Raw genomic sequence first — 13,779 nt, 5'->3', positions numbered from 1 at the left:
CTAGCAGCCCAGGTATCTCCAAGTCTGTCTGGAAGTCCCAAAGAAGCATCCCTGCTTCTCTAGAAAATTAGTGGCTTTGTTTTCCTTTCCCTTTTAGGATCTTTAAAATATCTTGCACATATCCATAAAATTAGTCATTCTCAAAGCAGCTACGTGCACCTACCATTCATCCCATGTGGCTGAAGACACATCTGATCTATAGCTCTGCCCATCCATTACTTGTTTTCTTCTCATATTCTGTATTGCCTCTAACCTTTCAGTCTGTAGATAGCTATAGCCCTACAGACTATCTATAGCTACTGGCCCATTGGCAAATGTCAACGCCCCAAACAATCAATAGAGTGGGCATATGTGGATCACCAGCTCGATTTCTGGACTATAAAAACCATAGACTGAGTGGTTTATAAAAGCAGAAGCTTATTTCTCACAGGTTTGGAGGCTGGCAAGTCCAAGATTAAGGAAGATTTGGTATCTGGTAAGGGTCCACTTCCTGGTTCATAGACGGCTATCTTGTTGCCATGTCCTTACATGTTAGAAGAAGAGAGAGCTCTCTGGGGTCTCTTTTATAAGAACACTAGTCTCTCCCCAAATCCCCACCTCCAAATACCATCATATTGGGGATCACGTTTCAACTACGAATTTTGGGGGGGACACAAACGTTCATTCTACAGCAATTTGTCAGTGAGAATACTTCTAAAATCTTTGGGTTCCTGGGTACATATACAGGTCGATCATAACGCCCTACTCATTGTATTTGTAAAGAAATTTATAGTTAACATGAAAGCATTTTATTATCTTATTTACTTTTCTGTAAAAGAAGGATAATTATTATTTGTTCCGTTTTCATAGAAAAATAACCTTGGAACTCCAAGAGACTAGTCACCATGCCTAAAATTGCATGTCTGGTACATGATCAAGCTGAAACTAGAATCACAGATGTTACAGATACTGGGATCTTCTACCTTTCTTCCTTCTTCTCCTTCCCACTCTTTAGTTTTTGTTTTCTGAAATTCTGGGATGTTATAGAAAAGACAGAGCCTGGCTTGGGAAGATTTCAGCCAATTAATTGACCTCATAATGTCTACCTGTATAAAGGAAAAAGGCTATGTGATATCTCAAAGAGAAAAACTTACATAAGTGTAGGAAGGCTATATAAGCTTGACTCCTTGCAATATCTTTTCTAGCCCTTTCTCAGTTCGTCTTTTACAAAACCATATTAAACTCACAGTGCACAAGAAACAGGGACATTTGTGAAAGAGGAAGCAGGGGAGGTGTTTTGATAGGAAGTTTTAACATTTGTCTTTAAGGTTTCCATGGGTAGTGTTTCCTTTTTCTGTGAAGCTCTGGCATCCTGATCTAGAACTCAACATAGACTGTCTCTGTTTTAGCTTTTTATCTGTTATTATATTAACTGGGAGTATTCGAACGCTTCCAAATTTTATACTCCAGGATGACAGTTCAAATCCATATCAGTTCTTTTTTTATTGTTGCACTTATTTTCTTTGCCTTTTTATCCCCCAACAAAACTAGCAGAGTTTTGAACTTCCATTTTGAACTTCCATTTTGCAGGGTCAAGTGGGCATCCCAAGAACTTCTTCCCTTCGTTTTAAATTGTAAAAGCTAAAACATGAAGATAAGACTTGCAGCTGCTTAATGGTCAGATCTCTGGCACAAAACACGTTGACTTTGTGGTCTCCATAGGTGGTCTTCTCTACAAAGTCATCCTTGCTGAGGGCAACAAGAAGAATTTCAGTGTTCTATCCCTGGTCGATTCTGACCAGGTAGCCCATGTGGCAACACTGACACTTTCTGAACAGCCTCCAGTTTACATATAAACTGTTGCCACGGTCAGTCACCCTAAGTCCTCTAAGATATTAGACTGATACAGGCATCTGTGCCTCTAGTTCAGCAGAGACAGGTAATATGCATTGAGTACTTAGGATGTGTCAGGTATGGGGCTAAAACTCTTTACATGCCATGGTAGATTCATTCCTCATGATAACGTGCCTTAATGTCTCCATTTTCCAGAAAAAAAAATTGGGAAGGCTAAATTACCTGTTCAAGGTCACCAAACCAGCAAATGGCAGAAGCAGGGTTCAAACACAAGTCTGGGATCCCAGCCAATGTGCTAGAATGCTTAAAAACCAGAAGAGTCTTCTTTGAAAATAGTAATTGGAAACTTATCAAGCCCAGCTCCTTTATTATATTTGAAAAAACAGCCTCAGAGAGTCAGGCCTACTGGTTCTTCTTGTTTGTGTGGTCTAGATCTAGACATGGTCTTGGTCCCATGCGTTTCTAACTCATCACCTTTTCTCTACCTTACTAGCATTCCCCATAGGCAGTGAAGGCCCCAAGAAGTCTCTTGGCAGGACTGGTGAAAGTGGAAGTTGATTTGTCAGTATTTTTTGGCCAATAGTGCGCTGGCAACCTCAGTGCATGTCTTCCCTCCAACACCGGCCCTATAAGCACACGCGCGCGCGTGCGCACACACACACACATCCCTCATACAAAGAGGGAGAGAGCAGTATTGGCTTCACATCAACTATCTTATCCCAAATCTATTCTTGGTAAAGCTATTTTGGGGCTATGTTAGGGGCCCGATAAAAAATTTTATGGGCAAATCTGTTTCAAAGAGGTTCAGCCTCAGCAGAGTGTTGTGGTAGGCATTAGATCCACTCTTTCTAGAAACAGGCAGATAAAACTGCATATTGCATTAATATCTCAGAGCCTCTAGGACATAAAACGAGCAAACACCAGTTTGACAAACACTAAATTCAGCATGAAACAGTCTAGCAGAGGAGACGGCTTGCTGATAGGTGTCTCGTTCTAAATGCTGAACACGGGTTTGATTCAGACACATAGTGTAGGGTCGTAGCAGAGCGCTTTCAGAAAATGAGCTCAAGATGACAGAGACGACAGAACCTGCCGTGTAGAAGCCATCCTGACACTTAAAGCTGCATCCTAATGAGACCCATGGCTATTTACTGACTCCTATGGCCCGGTAGTCAGAAGCCTGTTTCTTTGTTCTTAAAGAAGAAATATGATCTTTAAAGGAATTATTAGGTGGAGAGGAAGAGAAAGGCCTAACAACATCAAGACTTATTTTAAATAATCTGAATAGAATTAATGAGCAAAGAAATTGGAAAAGTTAACTGTGCATCATAACACTCCGCTGTTCCCTCTCATTTTTTAAGGAGGAGGAAACAGTGCAAGGGCTGCGTGAGAAATAACTAACGTATGCCTATAAAGATGGTCATTTCTCTTGGCTTGGACAGATTCTTCACATCGTACTGGACCCAGCAAGGTCTTCTAGCTGGAAAAGCTTCTAAATGTCACTTCCTGTGAGGGCAGCAGCTCTCGTGTGAGCTGAATTTAGCTGTGGCCTCTCCCATTGCTGAGCGCAGGCTCCGGACGTGCAGGCTCAGCGGCCATGGCTCACGGGCCCAGCCGCTCCGCGGCATGTGGGTTCTTCCTGGACCGGGGCACGATCCTGTGTCCCCTGTATCGGCAGGCGGACTCTCAACCACTGCGCCACCAGGGAAGCCCCTATTCACCAGTTTCAACAGCAGCACTATTCACTCCTGTGTAACAATAGAGCATTGATTTCTCAGGGCTGGGAAATTGACATGAACCCTACCAGAGAAAGATCTGCCTTGTTGGTGGGCATCTTATCGAGGAAATTGAGAACTGAATGACCTGGGATCCATTCCCTTCCATAGAGAGGTTTGGAAACCTCACATAGTCTGAGGGACCAGCATAAACTTTGCAGTCGGATAAACTTGGGTTCAGATTCCAGCTCCACCAGTTACTTGCTGTGTGTCTTTGAGTATGTTGTATGAGTTCCCTATGCCTCAATTTCTCCTCTGACCATAAAGCAGAAAGCTGGTACGTACAGAAGAATAGTGCTTGGTGTTTCATAAATGCTCAGAAAATATGATATTATTGATACTTTTACCTTGTAGGGTACTAATAATAGTTTTAACAATAATAACAGTAATAATTATTGTGGATATTGAATAGTATTGTGGATCTAAAGCACTCATCACATGATAGATATTCGAAAATATTAGTTTCTGCTTCTCTTCTCAAATGACCTGCGCCCACTTATGAATTCTAGAGACACTAGAAGTTCTCTTCTATCTATGGAAGAAGCAGGCTCAATATGACTCAAGGCCCTCTGGTTCCATTTTGGGGGGCAAATTTCTCTCTCTCCTGCAGGGCAAGTCATCATCTAGAAGCAAGGAGAAGTGACAAAAATATAGGAGATGTCAGTTTAGACTTGGTTACGGCAGGCGTGGGAACAAGTCAGCGGAGACAGATGTGTTTAACGGCCAATGTATTTGTCCAAAGGAATCATTTTCACTGGCCAGGAGCCCAATTAAACCTGTAAAATGGAAATCCAGAAAATCAGCTTAACGAGCCAGTCATTAGTAAGGAAGAGGCCCAGCTAATGCTGTGTTTAGCATGACTGATGGTCCCAGAGCAAATAATTGGATGACATCCATCAAATGTAAAATAAAAGGTGTCACTGAAAGGGAAAGTAGTAATAATCTCTGGGATTTACAGTGCCAGCAAATTTGCTTGTAAGGAAGAGAAAAGTTCATCAAAATAGATTAATAGGCGCTAAACTTTATTCCTTCCTTGTGTGATTGCCAGAGAACCACACAAATAATAGCGGAGAGGCAGCAAAGGCACTAGGCTGGTATCATTCCAGCACTGGGAGGACTCTGCTCCTAAGGGGGAATATGCTAGAACTTCTATTTGGAGATAAGTCCCTGTGACCAGCAGGGACTGGGCAGGGATGGAGTTCTTCTCCGCAGCCACCGTGTAGCCACTAAACAATGGAGAAAATCGAACTCAGAGGCTCTCTGTTTAAGCGAATGAACCACAATTCATTGTTCAGTCAGTAAGTATTGACTTCCTGCCCTATGCCTGCCGCTTTGGAGATGTGCTCATTCCTAGTTAAATTTTTAAGCATAGGCTGGAGTTGTACAGTGGCTGGGACAATGAAAGGTTGTATGATGTTGGGCAAATTAGTGACCTCTCTCAGCCTCAATGTCCTGACCTGGGGAGCATGTATATATATACACATATATCTCCTCTACATGTCAGGAATATATATATGTATATATATAAGTGCAAATGAAGTATGGTTTATAAACTGCTTACTGTAGCATCTTCCACGTAATATGTTTTCTCACTGCATGGTGATTACTATTCCTGTTGTTTTTATTACCTCACTTCTCTTCTAAGAAGACATCATTTTTAAGATGCAGTGTCAACGTCATGGCTGATTCTCTGGGAATATGAGGAAACACAAACATATACACACAAGTCAATTACAGAGATTTAAAAAAATTTTCTTAAAGATGTTGGAATTAAGGAAATGTTACAATTGTTGACATGAGTAAGAGGAATAGAGGATTTGTCTCAGTCACAGGAGGAGGAGAACAGGTTTAGAGCCAATCTTTACTAGGTTGATATTTGTCTTATCTTGGGCAAGTCATTCCATATCTTATAGACTCTGCAGGGTTGTCAGTGGGATTAAACTAGATAATTTATGGAAGGGAGGTTCTGGAGCGTGGTAGATGAACCCGATTGATGACGGTTTTATCATTTTTTTTATCATCATGCATCCACTGATTGCCTGCCGTGAGACCAGCATTACTTAGTAATCAAGAAGTTACACCCTTATAATAGGACATGGAGGGACCATTATAGGTATATGTGCACCACAAGAGTAAATGTCGAAAGTGCTATAGAAATGGAAATAACAAAATTCAGGAGATGAGAGGAGGGAGAAGGTATAATGAATCGGTGGCATCCACAACCCTTCCATGAACTCCGGGGCCTTACACTGAGGTTTCTGCAGTACAGAGAGTGGACGGCCAGGACAGAGGCGGAGCTGCAGGAGCCAGCTTGATGTCGCTGGGGGAGGCTATGGCATCAGAGGTACTGGGGAACCTCTGGGCTCCTTGGCCTTCGTGCAGCCCTTTAATATTTTAGATTATCCCATGGTAGTTCTGAAGTGTAATTCCATCTTCATGCTTTATTTAAGCAGAAACCCTCCCAGGTTGTGTGTGTGAGCTTCTGTGTGTGTGTGTGTGTGTGTGTGTGTGTGTGTGTGTGTGTGTGTGTGTGTGAGAGAGAGAGAGAGAGAGAGAGAATGAATCTGTGCTTGCACAGGGCCATACAGGCATGGCTGGGCTGAGTTCCAGAGTCAGGTCAGCGGGACCCTATCAAGGGGACCACTCTGTTCTCCTTTGGCCCTTGGTAAGTTAGAAACCCCAGGGGGCCCTGCCTTGCTCTGTGGTGCTGATAAGAAGCCTGGTGGTGCTGTCATCTTGTTCCCTGTGGAGGTGACTGGGTCTTCGGGGGAAATGCTGCTTTTAATTGCTGACCTCTGGCCAGCATTAGTCACGGGATTCTGACCCTGGTCTAATTCACTAAGGGTGAGGTTGGTGAACTTCAGGATGTGCTGTGGAGAGCTGATTGTCAAGCACATGATGGGAGACCAGAGGATATATTTGGGGGCTTAAAAACTTTATCACTGGGTAAAAGGTCTTCTTGGGTGGGGATGATGCAAATGATTTAGAACTATGTCAGAGGTGGTGGTCATACAACATGGAGAAGGTTCTAAATGCCACTGAATTGTACACTTTAAAATGGTTAATTTGATGTTGTATGAATTTCACCTTAATTTTAAAAAGACTTTATTATCACTGTAGACACAAAATTCGGGGAAGTGGCTACATCTCAGAGGGAGGCAGGGGTCAGGACAGGCGAGGAGCACAGCGGCATAGAGGTGTATGTCAGTTGGCACTGAAGTTCTTGTTCTGTGCTGCTCCAAGTGTGGTCCCCAGACCAGCAGCATCAGCATCATCTAGAACTTATTAGAAAAGACAATTCTTGGACCTCATCCCAGACTGATTGAATCAGAGGCTCTGTGGGGGGGGCCCAGCAGTCTGAGTTTTAACGAGCTTTCTGGGCGATTCTGATGCATGCTGAAGTTTAAAAACTACTGATCTAGTTCTTGGGTTTGCATTACGTTTATATGTGTTGGTTTTATAATTAGAAATAAAACCAAATTAAAGAAGCGAATAAATAGGATCATGCCAGGACTCATGGTGACTGTGCTTAGAACCAAGGGTTATATTTTAATCTGATTCTATGTAGTTGAGATGTATTTAAAAAAGAAAAACAAAAGACTTCTCAGCAACTCATTGGTCTTAATCTGTCAACACCCCACCTGTAAGCCAACACGGAGCAATATGGCTTCAGAACAGATGTCTTATTAAAAAAAAAAGTCTTGGAATACAAGATAAGAATGATTCTAATTAGAAAATAGAGATGTAAGGATAGCAGTGACCATCCGGGGGAAACCAGTCTCTCCTCTTGGTTCAAAGCCTAAGACTTTGCACCAAGGTTTTTCCAAGGCTCTGCCTTCACACTGACTCGAACATCTGTTCTACCTGGCAGCTTGTGGGGCCTGCTTTGTGGGCTTGCAATCTGCGCAGGTCAAGAGAGAGCCACGGGAAATGCCATCTCTTAGAGTGAGGAGCGATGGGTGGCTTTCAGTAGAGAAGTTATACGCCCCCTGCTCCCAGCAGCCGCTGTGGGCGGGCACTAGGGTTGGACCAGGGTCAGGGGACTGGCCTATCTTCAGCAGGAGCCTGGGCTTCCAGTGATTGCTTCCTCAGCACAGCAGCCTGGTTGCTACTGTCCTCCTGTTATTTTCTCTGAGCAGCCTATGTTGTCTTCTCCTGTGAATATTAATTTCCCCTGAGTTAGGATAATTGGGCCAAGAGCTGCCACCTGCAGAGCTATGCCATGTTGGCGAGACTTTCCAGCAAGCCCAGGCCAGGGGACCCTTTCTTGGAGTGGTTTCCAGGTTCCTCTAAGAATCCATCTGTTGCCAAGTGAGGTTTCAGATGTTGACTCCCCCTGCCATGAGCTAGTAGGACTGAGACTCAGACATAAGATTTCTGACTTTCAAATCCAGAGTTCTTTCTCTGACTTTTGATGCCTTTAATGAACTAACACATGGAAAGAATCAGTAAATATCTGCTCAATGCGTGGATTTGTAAATAGGAAGGAAAATAATTGTGCTCAGCGAGGTAGTGAAATTAATTTCAAAGTAATAAGGCTTTGAGCAATAGTAATTGTTCAGATGCAAAACAAATTTTCTTTGACAATCATGTCATCATTGCAGTGGATGAAAAGCTGTTGAAAAAAAAGAATATATAGATCATGGGTACAGCAGACATAGTAGCTTCTCTGTTTTCAGTTGAAAATATTTATTAAGTGTGTATGTATTCAGAACACCGTGACAGAGTACAGAGCCCCTGCTCTCACAGACATTGCCAGCCGCAGGGGAAGACTGTCGGAATTACTCACTTATTGTCTAAGTGCTGTGCTATAGGAGCAACTCAGGGCACTGTGGGGTTGGAGGACCAAAGCCAACAGGGAGTATATTCCCTAAAAGGTTGTTACAAACCTACTGTGGCTGTTGATAGAGAGGCTACTGCTTTCCACCTTGTGCCGTGATCCGTAGCTCCATCTGACCTTTTGTGTTTTCCCCACGATACAGGTAACAACTGGTGGAAGAGCCAGCTACTACGTGTCTTACCGAAGAGAAGCCTTCACTCAGATAAAGCTGCCCAAGTACTCGCTGCCCAAGGTACGCACCACCTGCTCCCCTGGGTCCTGCCAGATAAAGGGGTGGGGAGAGGCTGCCTTGTTGGGCTGCAGAAGGTTTGACCCCTGCCTGGGAGACAGCTGGCATTCAGCCGCACTTAACCACTGTGGGGTTTAGCCTCTGCTAATGTCGCTGAATCTGGGTTCTGTGTTCCCCTCTCAGCAGGGTAAACAGGCAAGAGCTTTGATTTCCTATGATTCAAACATCCGATATAATCTCGGGTCATTTCCCAGGACTGGTAGTGAAAGGAACACTAGCTTTGCAATCTCTTCTGAGGGCCCCTCCCTTTCACAAGGGCCTTATTGACAAGTAGAGGGCCAGGCTTAGAATGGTCCAGGCAGAAACCATAGGTAGGTAGGTAGGTAGGTAGGTAGGTAGATGATAGATAGATAGATAGATAGATAGATGTGGACAGGTTAGTCTCATGGCTTTCTTGCTTTTCTCTACCCTTCAATGCTAAATATAAACGCACTGCCTGTGTTTCCACTCCCTTCTGCCACTATGAGTAATTAAAAAGGAATAGTATACTATAAAATTAATACCAAATCGTGGCATTTTAACTCCTGTATTGGAAAATCATAAAACTTACTCTGTGGACCTCATCCCCTGTGAACAATGGCTTCTGGGAGGAGACAGATCTTAGAACCTCGGGATGAATGTGGGAGGGCTTTAGTTGCATCACCTATTAAGGCTGCAAAGAAGCAAAGTCTCAGGTTGGACGTGTATCAAATGTAATGGTACAAAGACTTGGATCTCTAAGTTGGTGCTAGGAAACGTATCCTGAAAGGCGAAATGAGTACAGAGGTAGTAGGGATTATGGGATAAGAAGGTGGATAACCACCTACCCCTGGTTGCTTTTATACTTTCACCTATTCATATAAGCATGCACATGCCCATTCATTCATTTGTTCCTTCATTTATTCACCCATCGATCTATTCTTTCTTCCATTTAAGTTTTTACTCTGTGCCAGGCACTGAACTAAGCTCTGTGGTTAGAGTGGTAAATAAGATACACACGTTCCCTGCCGTAATGGAGCTTGTATTCTCGTAGAGAAGAGACACTGAACAAGCAACTGTGGGTGTAGGGAGTATTATAGGTACAGAAGCTCAAGGGCCATTGTGACATGATAGTTGGAGCTCACCAAATATGGGTAGAGAAGACGAGTTTCCTAAAGAAAGTGATGCTTAAGATGATTCAAGACAGATAAGGAGTTAACCCTGCAAGCAAGTGTTCGGGAAGCTGGTAGAAAATACATATATACTGGCCCGATTTTGAGAGAGAGTATGGTTCATTTAACAAACTGGAAAACTATATTGAGAGACTGGGTTGCACAGAGAGAGGTGGAGAGGCTGGTGAAATTCACAGGGACCATGGGAAGTAGCCTCAGGGGCCATGGGCATTAATTTCTCATTTTCTCTAATGTCCCTGTGATTGGCTTTCTAGGCCCATTGTATAGGACTCCGCTTGCAGGGTGTACCCATCAGATATTCTAAACCCAAGCAGGAAAGAGGTATCCCTGCTTGCGGAAGATGAGGAAGTTCGTGACCATGTTCTTTCTAAAGGAGAATGACCCTTAGCGGCAACCTGGTGATTTCCATGTATTGGCCCAGGAAAAGAGTTTCAGGAACTTTCCAAACCACATTTCTCCATGTAGGGCTTATTTTGCCTCTTGTCTGTATGCCTGTTTTATGTATTTTTAAACTTCTCAGAAAAGCAAACAGTTTGCTCCCCTGGGCAGTGTGGCTGCAGGTGGGGATACATGAAGCCTGGCGTCAGTCACAACCCTAGAGCCCTCCATCACTGATTAGCATCCCCATGGCAGTTAACTGTGGTAGACTACCATCCGTGCAGCCCCTTCGACGAACTTTATCCGGAGCAGCTTCTCATTAACATGAGGGCTGGCGTGAAGATAGCTGGATGGTTATCGATCCCCTTTATTCGTCGGCCTTGGCCGGGTTTTCATAGCCTGGGCCGTGAGGAACGGAGTGGGTGGAGGGAGATGGGTGATTTCCATCGTTTAGAAACGGAAATGGCTTTTTTTTTTTTTTTTTTTTTTGCGGTACGCGGGCCTCTCACTGTTGTGGCCTCTCCCGTTGCGGAGCACAGGCTCCGGACGCACAGGCTCAGAGGCCATGGCTCATGGGCCCAGCCGCTCCACGGCATGTGGGTTCTTCCCAGACCGGGGCACGAACCCGTGTCCCCTGCATCGGCAGGCGGACTCTCAACCACTGTGCCACCAGGGAAGCCCCGGAAATGGCTTTTAAGCAAGTTGTTGCTGTTCCACGTTGTGCTGCAGTTGCTGCTGGGCATCTTGCTTAGAAACAGAAACATGGCAGATCTGCCCATCATCATGGCCCTCCCACCTCTACTCCCAGCTGACTGTGCAGAATACACTCTCCTGGGGCACTCCATGGCTTCAGAGTGTTTTGCAGGGAAGGAGATGAAGGCCATTAATAAAGAGTGACATTATTAAGAGCAGCAGCCTTGTGCTGAGTCCTCAATAACCCAGCCCCTGGGCACTGGGTTGGCGCTGAGTCTCAGGCCGATGGCCGTGTAGAGCACGCACCTGCGGAGGGCTTGGAGAGAGATGACAGAAGCCATGGCAGCCTCGGGGAAAAGGAGACGGAGCTCAAGAGCAGAAACCCAGGGCTTTCATTCCAGCTCTGCCTGCTGCTCATCTGTGAGCCCAGGTCTTCTCATCTGTAGAATGGGCATCATAATACCATTCCATCTGGCAAAGTGGTAAGGATGCAGCAAATGGCTCATTGTTGGTAAAGTGTAAAGTGCTGGGCAAGTCTAAGCAGTGATTGTGTTCCAGGGGAAATACTACTGACGCTCTTAGCCTGTTGGGCGAGTTCCTCGTGGGGTGGGGTCGTGTCCCAGGCCGCTCTTGCTCTGCCTCACTGGACCCCTCTGAGTCTCCAAGACCTCCTCTTGCCTCTTAGATTCTGGACTTGTTCTTAACTTGCTACTCTGTCATTTCTGCAAGAGAAAAAATTGTTTCGTGTTGGTTTGTTTCTGTACGGAGCTCAGTTTGGCGGTAACAACGCTGAGCTTGACTTGAGCCCCAAGCTCCTGGAAACAGCAACATTTAAGAAATCCCCCCACGCCTTTGTGTTCCTGGATATGGCTTACTGCAAAGAACTCGCCTTCTCTTAAATGTGCCCCGTATTTACCTCTGGCAAGACCAGATTCCTGTTCTTTGTCTCATAAATGATTCACTGAACTGTTTTTCCCCACTGACCAATCTGGACAAAGTGCCTGCTAATTTGACTGGACCAGACTTAAGTCTGGCTTTTCTCCTTAAGAGAATCGCTTGACCCTAAGGAAAACAATTTCCTGTTTAACTACTCCTTCCCCCACTCCCCGCAGTTCATTCTAGCTTGCTTTACTTCTCCCAATACGAGTAATTCTTTTCTGCCTTCACTCTGAGGTGCTTGCAAATACTTTGATCAGAGTGTTCCCCCTATTCCAATAGTCTTTTCCAATCAACTCTCTCCTTACCTGAGTCTGGGTTTGTTTTTGACAGTAGAATACAGTTAATCCCACTTTGAATAATGAAAGAGAACAGGGGGAAATATGTTTTAGATAATTTATTATAATGATAATGACAGTAATGTTAACCTTTCCTTAATTTCCTTAGGAAAATTGTCCTTAATTTTTACATTTCCCCGAATACTGATTTATCCTTCCTTGCTGTGTCATGGCCTCTCTTCTTAAAGAGCTATCTGTAGTTTTAACCTGTTTTCTGATTTTCTATTCACTCTTGAACCTACTGCTAGTTGCCCTCAGCTCTCCCACATCCATCTCTCCACTGTCCCGTTAAAAATCTGCTAGCTGGGGGCTTCCCTGGTGGCGCAGTGGTTGAGAGTCCGCCTGCCGATGCAGGGGACGCGGGTTCGTGCCCCGGTCTGGGAAGATCCCACATGCCGCGGAGCGGCTGGGCCCGTGAGTCATGGCTGCTGAGCCTGCGCATCCGGAATCTGTGCTCCGCAACGGGAGAGGCCACAACAGTGAGAGGCCCACGTACAACAACAACAACAACAACAAAAATCTGCTAGCCGTTGTAACCAGTGGCTACCTGCATGCCAAATCCAATTAGACGTCTCTACGTGTTTATCTTTGGGTTTTTTTTTTTTTTAAACTCTCTGGAGTATCTGACACTGTTGGGGAAAAAAAATCCACCCGTGATACTCTTCGCTTTGGCAGTGTTTTACTCCTGGTTTCCTTTTCTGGATCCCCTTCCCTTGCCATCCCTGAAGTGGGGATGTTCCTAAATTCCCGTTGCATTCTTCATGGTTCCTGAGCGACCTCATCCCTTCTCTTCACACTGATGACTCCTATATCCACAGCCCCAGCAGATATCTCTCCATTAAACTCTGAACTATATCGTTAACTGCCTATTTGAGGTACGTTCCCTTAAAGAACCCGATTAACAACTGAGCTCAGAGTCTCTACCTTTTGGCCCTTATATCTCCTCCTTTTATTTACTTACTCCATTTATTTACTTACTTCATTTATTTACTCAGTAAACTCTGGTTGGATGTCTACCATGTGCTAGATACTCTGGTAAGCACTTCATTTATTTACTCAGTAAACTATTGTTGGATGTCTACCATGTGCTAGATACTCTGGTAAGCACTAAAAAAACAACAGTAAACTATTGTTGGATGTCTACCATGTGCTAGATACTCTGGTAAGCACTACAAATAAGAGAGACATAGTGTCTGCCATCTGAGAACTCATTATAGTCTAATGAGAGAGGCAGATATCACACAAATAATTATAGAAGTGATCGTTAATTTTGATTGTAATGAATACTCTAAATAAAAAGCAGAAAATTTTGTTATTCAGGTATCTGAGATATTCAAGATGTGTCCTTCTCCCTTCTGTAGATTCTGCCTCCTTAATATCTCACAAGTTCATTTCGTAGAGTTCTCATAGAGAATCTACTTCTTCAGTTCAGGCCCTTGTGTATTACTGCCTAGCTGGTTGCGATGACCTTTTAAGCCTTCTCCCTTCCTTCTAGCATTGCCCCATTGAAATCCACTCTTCACAATGCTTCCACATTGAATATTAT

The 13,779-nt window shown here is 44.2% G+C and overlaps 1 protein-coding gene across 1 annotated transcript in view; it reads left to right on the top strand.

Annotated features, from left to right (window-relative positions):
• Positions 1-13,779, top strand: part of SORCS3 (sortilin related VPS10 domain containing receptor 3) — a 576,395-nt gene that overhangs the window by 457,023 nt on the left and 105,593 nt on the right. Inside the window, exon 8 of the mRNA XM_060033570.1 lies at positions 8,591-8,680. Within this exon, the coding sequence (XP_059889553.1) occupies positions 8,591-8,680 (90 nt within the window). The remainder of the gene's footprint in view (positions 1-8,590; positions 8,681-13,779) is intronic.

This window comes from Delphinus delphis, chromosome 16 (genome assembly GCF_949987515.2).
Source record: "Delphinus delphis chromosome 16, mDelDel1.2, whole genome shotgun sequence".
Lineage (NCBI taxonomy): Eukaryota > Metazoa > Chordata > Mammalia > Artiodactyla > Delphinidae > Delphinus > Delphinus delphis.
The sequence above is the reverse complement of the archived record's forward strand: the minus strand, read 5'-3'. Positions and strand labels throughout refer to the sequence as shown.